Source organism: Glycine soja, chromosome 15, assembly GCF_004193775.1.
Source record: "Glycine soja cultivar W05 chromosome 15, ASM419377v2, whole genome shotgun sequence".
In the NCBI taxonomy this organism is placed as follows: domain Eukaryota; kingdom Viridiplantae; phylum Streptophyta; class Magnoliopsida; order Fabales; family Fabaceae; genus Glycine; species Glycine soja.
The window spans coordinates 13,126,574-13,139,683 of record NC_041016.1 but is presented as its reverse complement, the minus strand read 5'-3'; the positions used below and the strand labels follow the sequence as shown (position 1 = coordinate 13,139,683).

Sequence of the window (13,110 nt, the reverse complement as noted above, 5' to 3'; positions counted from 1 at the left end):
AGGAGCATCCTACTATCAAAGAAATGTTGATAGCTTGAATTTTGCTTGTGTTCTAACCTGATACATTATTAGGGAGCTAATATATTATATGATAATATAGTATATCTTGTCTCCTCTTTTCTGTATCATGACAAAGAGAAAAAGATGTTTGTTTTTCAAATGCAAAAAATCTAGTTTTTACTTATTTTGTAGTAGGATATATATGTAAGTTAAAAATGAGTAATGTTCATACCTTATAGTTTGATAACTATCATTTAAATTTTTTTCTAGATTAATATGATAAGATGGTAAGTAATGTGATATCGTAATGAAAATAATATTTTTAAATTTTTAATTTAAAATTAATATATTTTTTATAAATTGGTTCATTGTAAAAATAAACAAAATATTAATTTTTTTTGCAAAAAACAACACCACTTGGTCTAAAAGTGATGTTGTAAAGACACTTTCTACATCGATTTTTTAAAAACCGATGTAATAAGCGCTTCAGATTACACAATTCAACATTGATTTTTTTAGAATTGATGTTGTTATGCACCTAACAACATCGGTTTTGGTCTATACGACATCAGTTTCGTATAAATTGATATCATGTAGTGTATATTAACATCAATTTTTTGAAAATCGATGTTAACATTGATAATGTTAACGTCGGTGGTTTCAACATTGATTAAAAATCGATATTGAAAGTAAAAAATAATTGATATTAAAAGCCTATTTTCTAGTAGTGATGTATGCATTTGAGTTGTGCAATATGTGCCATGTGAAGTAAGAGCATCTCCGATATGGGATTTCTTGAACGATTTCTTAAGTGAATAAACTGTTTTTTTTTTTAATTGGAACAAATCTATATGACAAGGAGAGTTTCGTAAAAATAAGATATGTATTTTTTGCAAGGAAATATTTCTTCACTATAAAAAATAATATTTATCTAATACATAAAAATATCATACTTAAACCATAATTAAGTAAAAATTAAAAAAAAATATAAAAGTATGAGTTTTTTAAAGTTATCTAGAATTTCTTACTATTAGAACACAAAATTATATGTGAATTTCTTATAATAACATAACACTTTGAAGATCACAAAAAGTAACTTAAAAAACTGGTCAAAAAATTTGTATTGGAGATGGTCTAACATTTATAGAGTGAGTAGGGTTAAGAATTTCGTTGTATTCTTTTATCACAATCGTCACGCTGGCTTCAAAATTAAAGTCAAGAAGCAAAAGCCAAGATTCAAAGGGCAACATAGATAAGCAGGGTTTTTTTCCTTCATTTTTAAATTAACGAAATTAATTAAATGATTTTTTCGTTTTACGCCAATAAATTTCTGGATTATAAATTAGAATAGACAATTTATTCAATACATCTCATTCTCTCAATTAGACGGTGTTTATCTTTTTTTCTTTCTTCTAGATATACATTTCATGCACTAGTTTTAAAAAAATTATCTCAACAAGTTGGCATAAATATAAAGAATTGTGTTCTTAAAAAGAGTCAATTGTCTGATGCTAGGAAAGAAAATGAGAAATTTAGGAAAAGTAATGAGCTTCGACTGGATTGTAACCTGAATTAATTAGACTCAAATTGAAATAAATTTAAGTTTCCAACGATGGCTTTTTCAAGGTTTGAAACTAGATTCCTGAACTCTTAATTGAATATCGAAAAATTAAATAAATACAATATTCAAATTTCTATTTACAAGATAATGTTCTTAAAATATCTATACATGATAGCATAAGCATAAAGACCACAAAGTTCAAAATCCGTAAATGTTAGCTAGCATCGCTTGTCTTTAAAATATACCAAGCGGAGAAAATAATTTAATGGAAAATATTCATATACACTTAAATAATTGATAAATGATATTTAAGGTATATATGTTTGTTTTAAGAAAGAAAAGAAGTAGAGAGTGAGATGATTATTTAAGTTGTTTAATGAGAAAATATAATATATATATATATATATATATATATATATATATATATATATATATATATATATATATATATATATATAACTTTATTTTTTCTTAATTATTTAGTTGTATAGAAATTGAAAAAAAGAAAAAGAAATTTCTCTTAATAAGTTGTTCAAGGTTGTTTTAAACGAAAATTCAAACATATGTAACAAGACACTTTCTCCTTTTCTTCTCAAATTGTAGAGAACTATAAAAAAAAAACATGAGTATCACATGAATTTTATTATTTTCTTCCAAGTTATTAAGAAACCAAATAAAAAAAGAAAGCACTTTTTTAAATCTTTTCCGCCCTTCCTTTTTCCTTTCTTCCTAATACATCTCTTCCAAACATGGTGTTAGAGAGAGAAATATAATATAATAGGTAACATATGTGATGGATAAATCTTAAAAAAATAATAAGTGTTAATAAAATATTTAATATATAAAAAGAGAGGATTGTTATTTCGTACAATCCTTTTATGAACAAATTATACAAAATAATCTACCTTATGATTAATTTTCATCAGATAACCTAGTTGATCACCTTTAGAATTAAAAATAAAATTAGACCAATTTCTGGTGCACTTGAAGAATGAAATATTTGACAAAGTCCTTGCATGTCAAATTTATTAGCTGTTTGAATTATTTTCTCTATTATTATTACATTTAACCTATTTAACTATAAATACATAATGATGTATAATGAACTTCATTCCCTTTATAAAGATATCTACACGATAGAGTTCTAAAACAAGGGTTTATCTCATGCCCTTATCCTTATATTCTTACATCCTTCCAACAAGTATTTATTTCCTGCATATATCTTAATAAAATTATCTCAGCTAAGATACCTAATAAAAAGGAAGATCCAAAATTGTATGAATATGTAAAAAAATTATACAATACATGGTTCTTGTGGGTCAGCCCATAGGGCATCACCATGCATGAAAGATGGTTATTGCTCTAGGTTTTTCCCAAAGAAATTTCAAACATCTACCATTGTGGACCAGGACGGTTACCCTTTGTATAGAAGAAGAGATAACGGAATTGTTGTTGAAAAAAATGGCATATCTCTTGACAATCACTATGTGGTCCCTTATAATTCACAATTGTTGGTAAGGTATTACAAAGTTCATCTTAATATTGAATGGTGTAACCAAAGTATCTTTATCAAGTACATCAACAAGGATTGTGATAGGATTACAATTGTCATTATACCTCCAAAGAATGTTGATGATTCTAAAATGCAATACAGAGATGAAGTGAAACAATATCTAAATTGTAAGTACATTTCACCATGTGAGACCTGCAGGAGAATTTTTATTTTTCCAATCCATTGAAGAACACCAACAATTGAAAGATTATACTTTCATCTCCCTGGAGAACAATCTATTCTATTTGGTGATTTTGAGAATATGGATTCATTGTTTTCTAAGCCAACTGTTAAGTAACAAACTGTATAGTGACACTAGAAATCTTACACACATAGTTTGTCTCAAAATTTGTTTACGCACCTTCCAAAAAGATGCTGACAACCAAGAAAACAAGGTTCCACGATGAGCTCTTTTATTTGAGGATGATGCTCTCTATTGCCAAGGGACCTTTTAGCTTTGAGGATACTAAAACTATTGTTGGAACACTTTATCTACTTTTCGAGATGCATGCTTTGCAATGAGATTTTTGCATAAAGATAAAGAATACATTGATGTTGTCAAAGAAGCTAGCAATTGGGGATCAAGCTATTATTTAAGGAAGCTAATTGTTACAATGCTTATCTCTATTAACATAAATAGGACCGAGCATGTGTGGGAGCAAAACATGAGAGTATTTAGTATTTAGTGGATGATATTTTGCATGAGCAGAGACAACTCTCTAACATACATTGTGATTATTATTTATTTGTTTGTATAAATATGTCACTTCACAAAATAAATATTCTATTGAAACCCATGTCATATCCAACCAGATTTGTTACACCTACCATTGGAAACAAAATTGATATGGGCAGAAAGAGATTGTAACAAAGATCAATTGAACACTGAGTTTGAATCTTTGTTTGCTTCTTTAAATGATAATGCTACACCATTTTTATTAAATACATATTTTATTTAAACATCTTATTTAATATTTTATTTCTTTTAAAAAACTTATTTTTTTTACATTGATTTGACTGATGCTGTTGGATACATTATAGTGTTTAATATATTTTCTCTCAAATGGGTTAGCTTTTTTTTTTTTTTCTAACATTAAAAGGACCCTTTGCTATTCTCACTCATTTTGTTCTCTTCGTACCCCACCTTTTTGATATATTCGTAAACTATCCCTCTCTCGAGTTGTGATGTTCTTCTATGCGTTTATTCATGCTTTATTTGGTATCCAAAAAATAGAAGGAAAATAAAAAGGAGAGTAAAAATAGAGAGAAGATAGAAAATAATACATTTTGGTAATGTGGAAATAAGAAAGAAGAAAAATAAAAATGTATGAGTTTCACAACTTTTTATTTCTTCATAAAATACTGCAAAAATGAAAATTGATCGCATTCCTTTATGAAAACAATCTATTATTATTTTTATTCATAATTAAGGGTGAATTAATTATTATAAATTTTTTAATATTATTTTAAATTGCCACGGATAAAAAATTAGATGTTATAAAAAACAATTACATTTTAGCTAACCATAATCAATTATTTTATATATTTTTTATTTTTAGTTTTTCGTTTCTCTCCCTTTTTCTTTACTATTTCTCTTAAATTAAACATCCCTAAATTCACTATGTTTTTCACTTGTTTCTATTCACTCTATTTTCGTCTACCCTAAATCTCACCCTTTTATTTCTTTCTTACAAAAAATATCATTAAAATCTTTTAAAAAATAATTAGGAGCTAGAAAAAGAAATCTAAAAACTATTGTAAATAGTCTCTCTAAAATCAATTTTTTTTTCAAAAGTATTTTTTAATTTTTTATAATTATACACAAAAAATAAATTAATTTCTACTTTTTTAAAATCTCTAAAAATATTACTACAATAGTTTACTTCATGATATTTCTTTTCCCCGTATATACATAACAAATGTTCCAAACCAAAACTAAAATGCAAACTAATTTCACCGCTTAAAACCAGTGACGTTATTCTCCCTTTCACTCACTCACTCGCTCCCAAACCTCGTACGCCGTACCGTGTTTCCTCGTCCGACCAACAAACCTCACGCTCTGGTGTGGTTTTCTCCGATTCTGCAGTAGCGGCACACATGCCACAACCAAAAGGTGAATGAATCCATTTGTTCCAATCACATTTACTTACATGTTTATTCATCCCAATTCATAACTTGTAATTGAATGTAATGTAGTAACAGTTTTTTTTTTTGTTGCAACAGAGCTTCCAGGGTTTTATTATGACCCTGAGAAGAACAGGTATTTTCCCATCAAAGGCCCCATTCCTGGCTCTTCTTCTAAGCCCAAGACCCCTGCTCTTAACTCACCCCAAACCTCTTCCAATCAGGTATATATAATATATAATAATATTTGTAAAAGAGTAAACCATCAATTTGGTCTCGAAAGTATTACCCTTTATCCTAAATAGTCTTAAAGTTATGAAATTTATACAAGTAATCCGTAAAGTATTGACAATTTTACTAAGTTGAGGAACTGATTTGAAGGATTTTTAAATACTTGAAGGACTATGTAGCATGATTTGTAATACTTGATTGATTATTTATATAATTTAATTACTTTGAGGATTACTTAGGAAAGAGGGTAATACTTTAGGAACCAATTTGATGGTGTATTCATTTGTAAAACCTTAATGCATTGCCCTATTAGGGTTATATGTGGCTCCTTGAATTGAATTGAACTTGAAATGTGACTGGTTTTGGTTACAGGAAAGTGGTGGGAGTTGTTGTAGGAAGCTTAGAAACAGAACCCTGTCTAAGCTGCTTCAGGCTAGGGAGTTGGATGGTCACAGTGTCGTCATCTCTCGGTATTGCAGAAGTAACTTCACTGAGGAATTCCGGAAAATGCAAGCATCTAGACCTGTGGTGCGAATCGCTTTTGTTTCCTTTTCTACATCGTTCCGAGCTTTGAATCTAATCAAAGATTGAGTTTGCAGGTCTGGAAGTATCGGGGAACTGATGGGATGCGTATTACTGCTTTGGAACACTTGCGCGTTGATGTGCAGACATCCGAGGGGCAAACTGAAACTGATGTTTTGTTGACGGGCAGCACAAATGGCTCGATGAGGTATAACTTGTGCCTATGTGTGTGTTTTCTGTTTGTCGTTGTGCTTGCTTGCTTTCTGTAATGTAATCTAGGATGATTGGAAGAATCTCTATTCTCTAACCTTTGTGATTGAATTGTTTCTTTTATCAATTGTGAAATGTAAACATGTCTTATTGTTGTTTCTAACTATTTATGCAAGTTAAATTAAGCGAGTACATCTTTGTATTATTTTATGATCCCATCAAAATGTATTAAGTAAAATAACATTTTTGCTAACCATTGCCCTTATATCAAAGTGTAAAGTTTTATTGTAAAGTGTAACATTTAATCTTACTAACTAAGAGCACTGCTAGTAACACTTCCCTAACACACTTTTTTGGACACGTTATTACTGGTTAAAATTTATTGGAAATCATAAATTTTTGTGGGTCCTAATTCTTATTTAATTAGTTTCACGCATGATTTTGTAGTTTCCAATAAATTTTACCTTATAGTAGGGAGTATGTTGCAAGCACTTCTCATCTTTATAGAATGTTTGATGCACGGATAGTGGTTAATCATGCTTTGTAGCATTGCAATTGTGCCAGAGAGGTGGTGTGCTGCAAATAGAGCATGTTGCATTGCAGTTTACTGTCATGCCTGGAGCAGGGTGACGACGGCATTTTGTACTGTTTAAGTGGAGGCCAATATTGGGGTTTTGCCCCCTTTTTTTAAACTTACCCCATTTATCCACTCTCAAACCTTTTGAAGGCTAAATGACGCTGGTCTCTTCTCTCTTCAACATTGATCTTAGGACAATGGAATGAATGGATGGCTAAACTAATAATTATAAGCTCACCCAAATAGACAAAAGAGGAGTAGTACTAACACACTCTTTAATGCACTCTTCCCAGCATACACTATAACATTGGTAAAAATGTTATGGGAATCACAAAATTATGAATTGACCTTATTCAATACGGAGTGAGACCCACTTTATTTCAGGAGTCCTAATAAATTTCTGCTAATAGTAGAGTGTTTGAGCTTTTAAAAAAAATAGTAGTGTTTGAAAGAGTGTGTTGCTAGCATTTTCCATATACAAAATTAGTTGTACTTATTAAGTCAGATAAATTCTTCCAAGTAAAAAGTTTAAAACAGAAAGCAGAAATTAAGTCTGTAGTTGCCAATTAGATGAATCAGTGCAAAGCTCGGCTCAATAAAGAATAAAAATCCTGAGTTATTAGCAAGAGAAAGAGGAATTAGATATCCTCTTTCATTGCATATGGAAGATTAAGATACTGTTAAGTGGCTGGTAAGTTTATGAACTACCTTCCATGGTTAAAATAGCGGTACTATAATTGCGTAGTGGTGCGGCCTCTGCCTGCTATAGAGGCTGCCATAGTGGAGCTGTTTAGTGTAGTGGTAGTAGTGGACTAAATAGCGGCCATAGCGGCACTATGGAAGCGTATGTGTTGATACCAAAAAAGCCCTCTGAATAGAGGCGTTAGAGCTTTTTTTGGGGGCTATTTTTAGGGTTTTAATTTCCAAAAATGAAATATACAGCTGTAATAGTAGTGAAAATGATAACAAAGACAACCTGGGTTTAAAAGATGATAATCGATGATTCTTATCTAGAAAACTTGTATTTAACTTTTGTTGGCATTTACTTGTAGTTGTATGTTATGTTTCAGACACTCATGGCCTTTTATTGTTAATTATTAATGTCATTAATTTAGGGTAATTTTTTTTATCATTTTTGAGAATTTATATGTATATAGTAATATAGTACACATTATATAGACTATATAAAAAATTTCAAAATAGCAGCAATCCCACTAGGGTTCATCCGCTACTCGCCGCTATCCAGTGTTTAAAAAACTGCTACCTTCCTAATCAGGTGACCAACAGTCAGTATGTTTGTCTTAATCAATTGGTGTGCATCTTTTCATCTTGACATTAAATTATTCAATTTGTTTTTCCATTTTGCTTTAATCTTCTTTTTGCAACATTGCTCTAGTACTCTAATTAACAACTGATCAGTTTATGTCAACATTTTATCAGTACCTTGATGATCTAGCAAACTGACTGGATTCACACTGGTTGCACTTGAACCTAACAGATGTTTATTATTCATTTGATTCATGTTAACATTGACGTAAATGTTAATTACTATTTTACTAGTTTGTGAAATTTGGTATTTTGCAGTTTTTCTCAAGTTGGAGGGGTTGGGCGTAATTATGATGGTGGGACAAAATGGAGGGCAGATTGTGTGAAGAATTATGTTAAAGGGAGAACAGATGAGCATAATGAGGTGCTTAAGCCGGTTTTCAAACCTAATCGAGCTGCACTGCTTATGTCCTCCAGAATATCTAGTATAAGATTGGGTCCTAAGTGCTCTTCTCACGCTGTCAATGATGGTCATATTGTTGGACGTGCATTGTATCCTTTTGAGTTTTTTTGGTTATTTCTCTGTAAGCACTATATAGCCATGCAATATATATATATATATATATATATATATATATATATATGGTTAAAATTAAAATGTTTAGTCATATGATCTTCATGATACTTCTAATCTTGATCATCCATGTGACATTGGATTACCAAGTTTTGCTATATAGTATAGTTTATATTTGACTTGCTGAATCCTCTCTATCATCAATATTGGAACACTATATGCCATTTATTTATGATAAAATTGATCTTGAAGTGAAAGATCTTAACATGAAAATAGATTTACTACTTTGGGATCAGAGACATCAGGTGGATCAGTTTATACTCTTGATCTTGTTGAACCATTAAATCTTGGACCAGGTATACTGAACACATGGAGCGGACTAGAGGAAATTGCTTCTTTCAGGTGTACCATTTGGACAGCAGAATATGATTATAATAGACATCGGGCTGTAATTGGCAAGTTACATATTGCTCTCCTCACTCTTTCTCCCACACACACATATACACAGGCACATGCATGCTCAGATGCATATGCTTATGCCAAATAATGTTAAATTTAGATACAGCCACATGACATTTTGTGAGGAATATGTACTTAAACATTAGCATTAGTTCATGGCCTTGCTGATTTGTTATTATGTTTCATGTTCCCTCATTAGCACTTCCCTACATAGATTCCGACCCAGTTGAGTTTCGATTATTACCGATAGCTATAGGTTGTACGGGATAATAATTTTGGGCCATAACATGCACCCAAACTTTTGTCAACAGTTTATCAAGAATTCTGGATTGTTGAGATACTAGGTTCGCTTCTGTTCACTGACAGTTTTATTATATTTTGGTATTTTTCAGTCACCCCATTCTTGTAGGAATACTATTCCTAATCTGTTATATCTCTTCACTGTTTGATTTTCAGTTTATAAAATTTAGCTACATGGAATGATCTAGTGTACCCTGTATCAATCAATATGGCTGTGAATGATCTGTTTGGTTTTGCTTCTGTCTCTTGTCTGCATTTTGCTTCTATTTTTATTAGATTAAGATAATGAAATATGTGCCATGGGAAATGGTTTGTTAAATCTTGGTAGTTCATGAACATGACGGTTGTGATATACCCTCTTCCATAAGAAATATCTGAATTATGAACAAACTTTTAGACATTACAATTTTTTCCCCTTTGTAACTTTATATATAATTTTTTTGCCATATATTTATTTGTGCTCTTTATTGTTGTTAGGTACAAATTTGGGAGGTGCTTCAGTGGATCTGGAAACTGGGACGATATCATGGTTTTTACATTGTAAAAGTGATGTTTTTGCGCAACAGATTGTTAGTTCAGTAGGTTACCCCTTTTTATTCCTAATAAATACTGCATAGGACATTTTATTTCAATCAAATAAATCATTAGAAAAAAGGAATATATTTTTATCAGCTAGATACTGTGTTTACATCAAAGGTAATGTCCCACAGTAACTTTCCATATGTGTAAATTAATTATAAAACTAGGTGAAAAGTAAGGGTATACTTGACAAAAGACTAATTAATGTTATCTTGAACTTGAAAAATGATAGATAAATAGAAACATAAATTTTCCAAAAATCCGACAATTAAAAAGGAACGGAGGGAGTATCTTATTCCTTGTTTCTGGTCCTTAAAAAAATTCTTCATTGATGTGAAATAAAATGTGATATTTGTTGATTTCTGTCTTTATGTTTTCATTTTTGGCTACAAAACCACCATGACATATCCTTTGACCATATTATGAGGTTATCATTCTCAATTTATTTTCTCAATGTTGTTGCAGGGAAATGTGATTTTATGTGGGCTAAGAAATGGAGCAATTGTCACTGTAGATTCTCGTGAGAGTCGAGAAAGCCTTTCTGGTAGACTTATTACCCATCGGATACCATATACATCTTCAGACAAGAAAGTTGGAGGTTCTAATAAAGAATGGTTCAAGGTATTTTTCTTTGTTTTGGAAATTAGAATTGAGGATAGGCTAGAGAAACAGAAGATTTCAACAAACAAGCAAAATGTAGCATAATAAAATATTGTAGAGAGATTCAGAATATATAATGTAAACCTTGTGAATCTGTTTAAGTCCCCGTATAAATTTTTTATATGATGGGACTAATTATTTCTTGTTCTATGTTCACAATCTGTTCCTCAATGTCTGGTAATTCACTTTATGATGGTCATTACACTTTGAGTTTTATCTATTGTTGATATGGTATGCTTCACCCATATTACAGCTCAAAGGAGACATATATCCTTCTCATACCATTAGGATGCCTTCATCTATTTCCTGGTTAGTCATCCTTTTCCTTGTTGGTTGTCTACATGACTTGTATCTTCATTTGAATATTATTGATTTTCACTGACTATTTTCTGTAATTTATGTTGTGGGTTTCACACTAGTTTGGCGTCACTTCAGTTTGATGATCAGTACTTTTTGGCAAGCTCAATGGATGGATCGGTTAGTATACTCTTCTGGAAAATTGTTACCTATATCATTTATGTCTGCTCTTACAAGGCATAGAATGCCAAAAATTTGCAGCAGCATCTCATGATTAGGCAGTTGCACGAATTTGTTTCTTATATTTTAATTGAAGAGAAATTATTTGTATTTAATGAGCAAAAACTAAGTGTAATTGATCCCGTTTAATTGAAATTCTTTTTTCATGGGAGATTATCTTTATTTTTGTTCTCCAGGTCTTGCATCACCTAGATAATATATTGATTGATATAAATATAATGACCAATGCAGGCAATATATGTTACCAGAACTTACAAGATAACAAAGAAAACCATTACCTAAATTGTCATGGTAGCCACCATTTCTTGCTGGCTGCATATCTTGAGAGAAATTACTTTTTAATGATGGGTTCTTTGTCTTTTCAGATGAGACTTTATGATCTTCGTCTACTTCAGAGGGGTGCTGTTCAATGTTATGAAGGGCATGTGAATTCTCATACTCGTATACAGATTGGTGTTGATCCATCTGAGAGATTTGTTATGTCAGGTGGGTGTTGTTTCAGTGATGTTATTTATTTAGCATTCTAGAGTCTGAAAATTTTGTCTTTGTCATCTCAGGTGGAGAGGATTGCAAGCTAAGGTTATGGAGTATCAAGTCTGGTGAACTGCTTTTTGAGGACAAGTTCTCTGATTCAGTTATCTCCACTGTGTGCTATAAAACATATGGACATAGTGAGCATGATATCCTCTCAGCCTTTCTGCTTTCAATTTTATAAATTCTCCTATATTTTGGTTTTCAGATGGTTGCTAATCTTAAAGTGTATTATTTGGTTGTATAGGTTTTAAAGCAGAAGAGGAAAACCAATACAAGCGTGACTCGTCTCAGGGTGCATGGCTTGGATCACTTGAAGGACTGTTTTATATGTGCTGGTTATGAGTGTGAAGGGTCCTGCAGCTATAGAATCTGAAGCTAACTAGATGCCCACAATACCTGATAGATGCTGAGGTTATAGCATATATCTATATATACTCACATGAAGGTAATCAAATAGCTTGTAGATATATACTCACATAGCAAAATTCCCTGTTAAAGGCTCTTTTGGGGATTAAAGCTGATACTAGCAGTAGCACACAGCAGAGATGACCAATACTTTGTAGAATTAGTGATGTTTTAGTATTTACATACACAAGGAAAGGTTTAGAGCCAAAAAGAAAAAGAAAAGCATTGTGCTGGCTATGGCTTTTTTGTGCCAAAAGTTTCTATGCTGACATTGTGCCTCTACTTTGAGAATCATCATTTGCTTGCCAGCCTTAGTTGTGGTAGGGACCATTGTGGTACTGTTAATTGGTTCGTATCATTAGCAGGGTTATTTAGAAAAAAGCTTTCAATTTTCTTTTTTTAAAAAAATTGAAAACAAATGGGCTGAATAACAAATGTAGTAGTTATATTATCAGATGAAATGTGGTGAATAGGAAAAAAATCTGCAAGTTTTCTTTAAATAAAATGTAATAACAATGTTACTTGTTTTAAATATAAATTAATAATGATTGAAAATTAGTTATTTTAAGAAGTTTCGTAAAAATGGGAAACATAACGTGTAGGTCTGTCGCTACACTTTTCTCATCCTTTTCAGGGGGTTGAAATATGGATTTTGTTTTCTTGAAATTTTGTAAAATGCATTGCCATAAATGTCTAGAGCAGAGGAGGTTCTCTAACAGTTGTAGTGTCACTGCTTTTTTCTTTTTCATATTCATCTTGTAAGGAGATGCTCCAATTCATTACTGTTTCATTAGTGATCGTTGTGTTCTGTGAGCTTGTAATTGAGCTATCTTAATACAAAGTTCACTTTCTTTTCTACTTTATTCCTCTGGTTCCTATCAGAGACCAAGGATAAGATTAGCCATTGGTCAGTTTTGTTCCTTTTGGATTCAACCAAATAAGTTGATGGACGCAGCTTTGCATGTACCAAGCTTTGCACGTCTTGTACTACTTTAATGATAATTTTTTCTTATAAACAA

General features: G+C 31.2%; 1 protein-coding gene across 1 annotated transcript; it reads left to right on the top strand.

Moving 5' to 3' along the window:
• The first annotated feature begins 5,059 nt into the window (after nucleotides 1-5,059).
• LOC114387082 (DDB1- and CUL4-associated factor 4-like) lies at nucleotides 5,060-12,436 on the top strand. The gene is made up of 13 exons (XM_028347204.1): nucleotides 5,060-5,226; nucleotides 5,337-5,461; nucleotides 5,841-5,996; nucleotides 6,068-6,198; nucleotides 8,362-8,595; nucleotides 8,894-9,072; nucleotides 9,854-9,954; nucleotides 10,421-10,576; nucleotides 10,869-10,924; nucleotides 11,035-11,092; nucleotides 11,518-11,638; nucleotides 11,710-11,823; nucleotides 11,931-12,436. Exons 1-13 carry the CDS (start codon nucleotides 5,211-5,213, stop codon nucleotides 12,026-12,028), a joined length of 1,545 nt encoding a protein of 514 aa, XP_028203005.1. The 5' UTR covers nucleotides 5,060-5,210; the 3' UTR covers nucleotides 12,029-12,436.
• The last annotated feature ends 674 nt before the right edge of the window (nucleotides 12,437-13,110 follow it).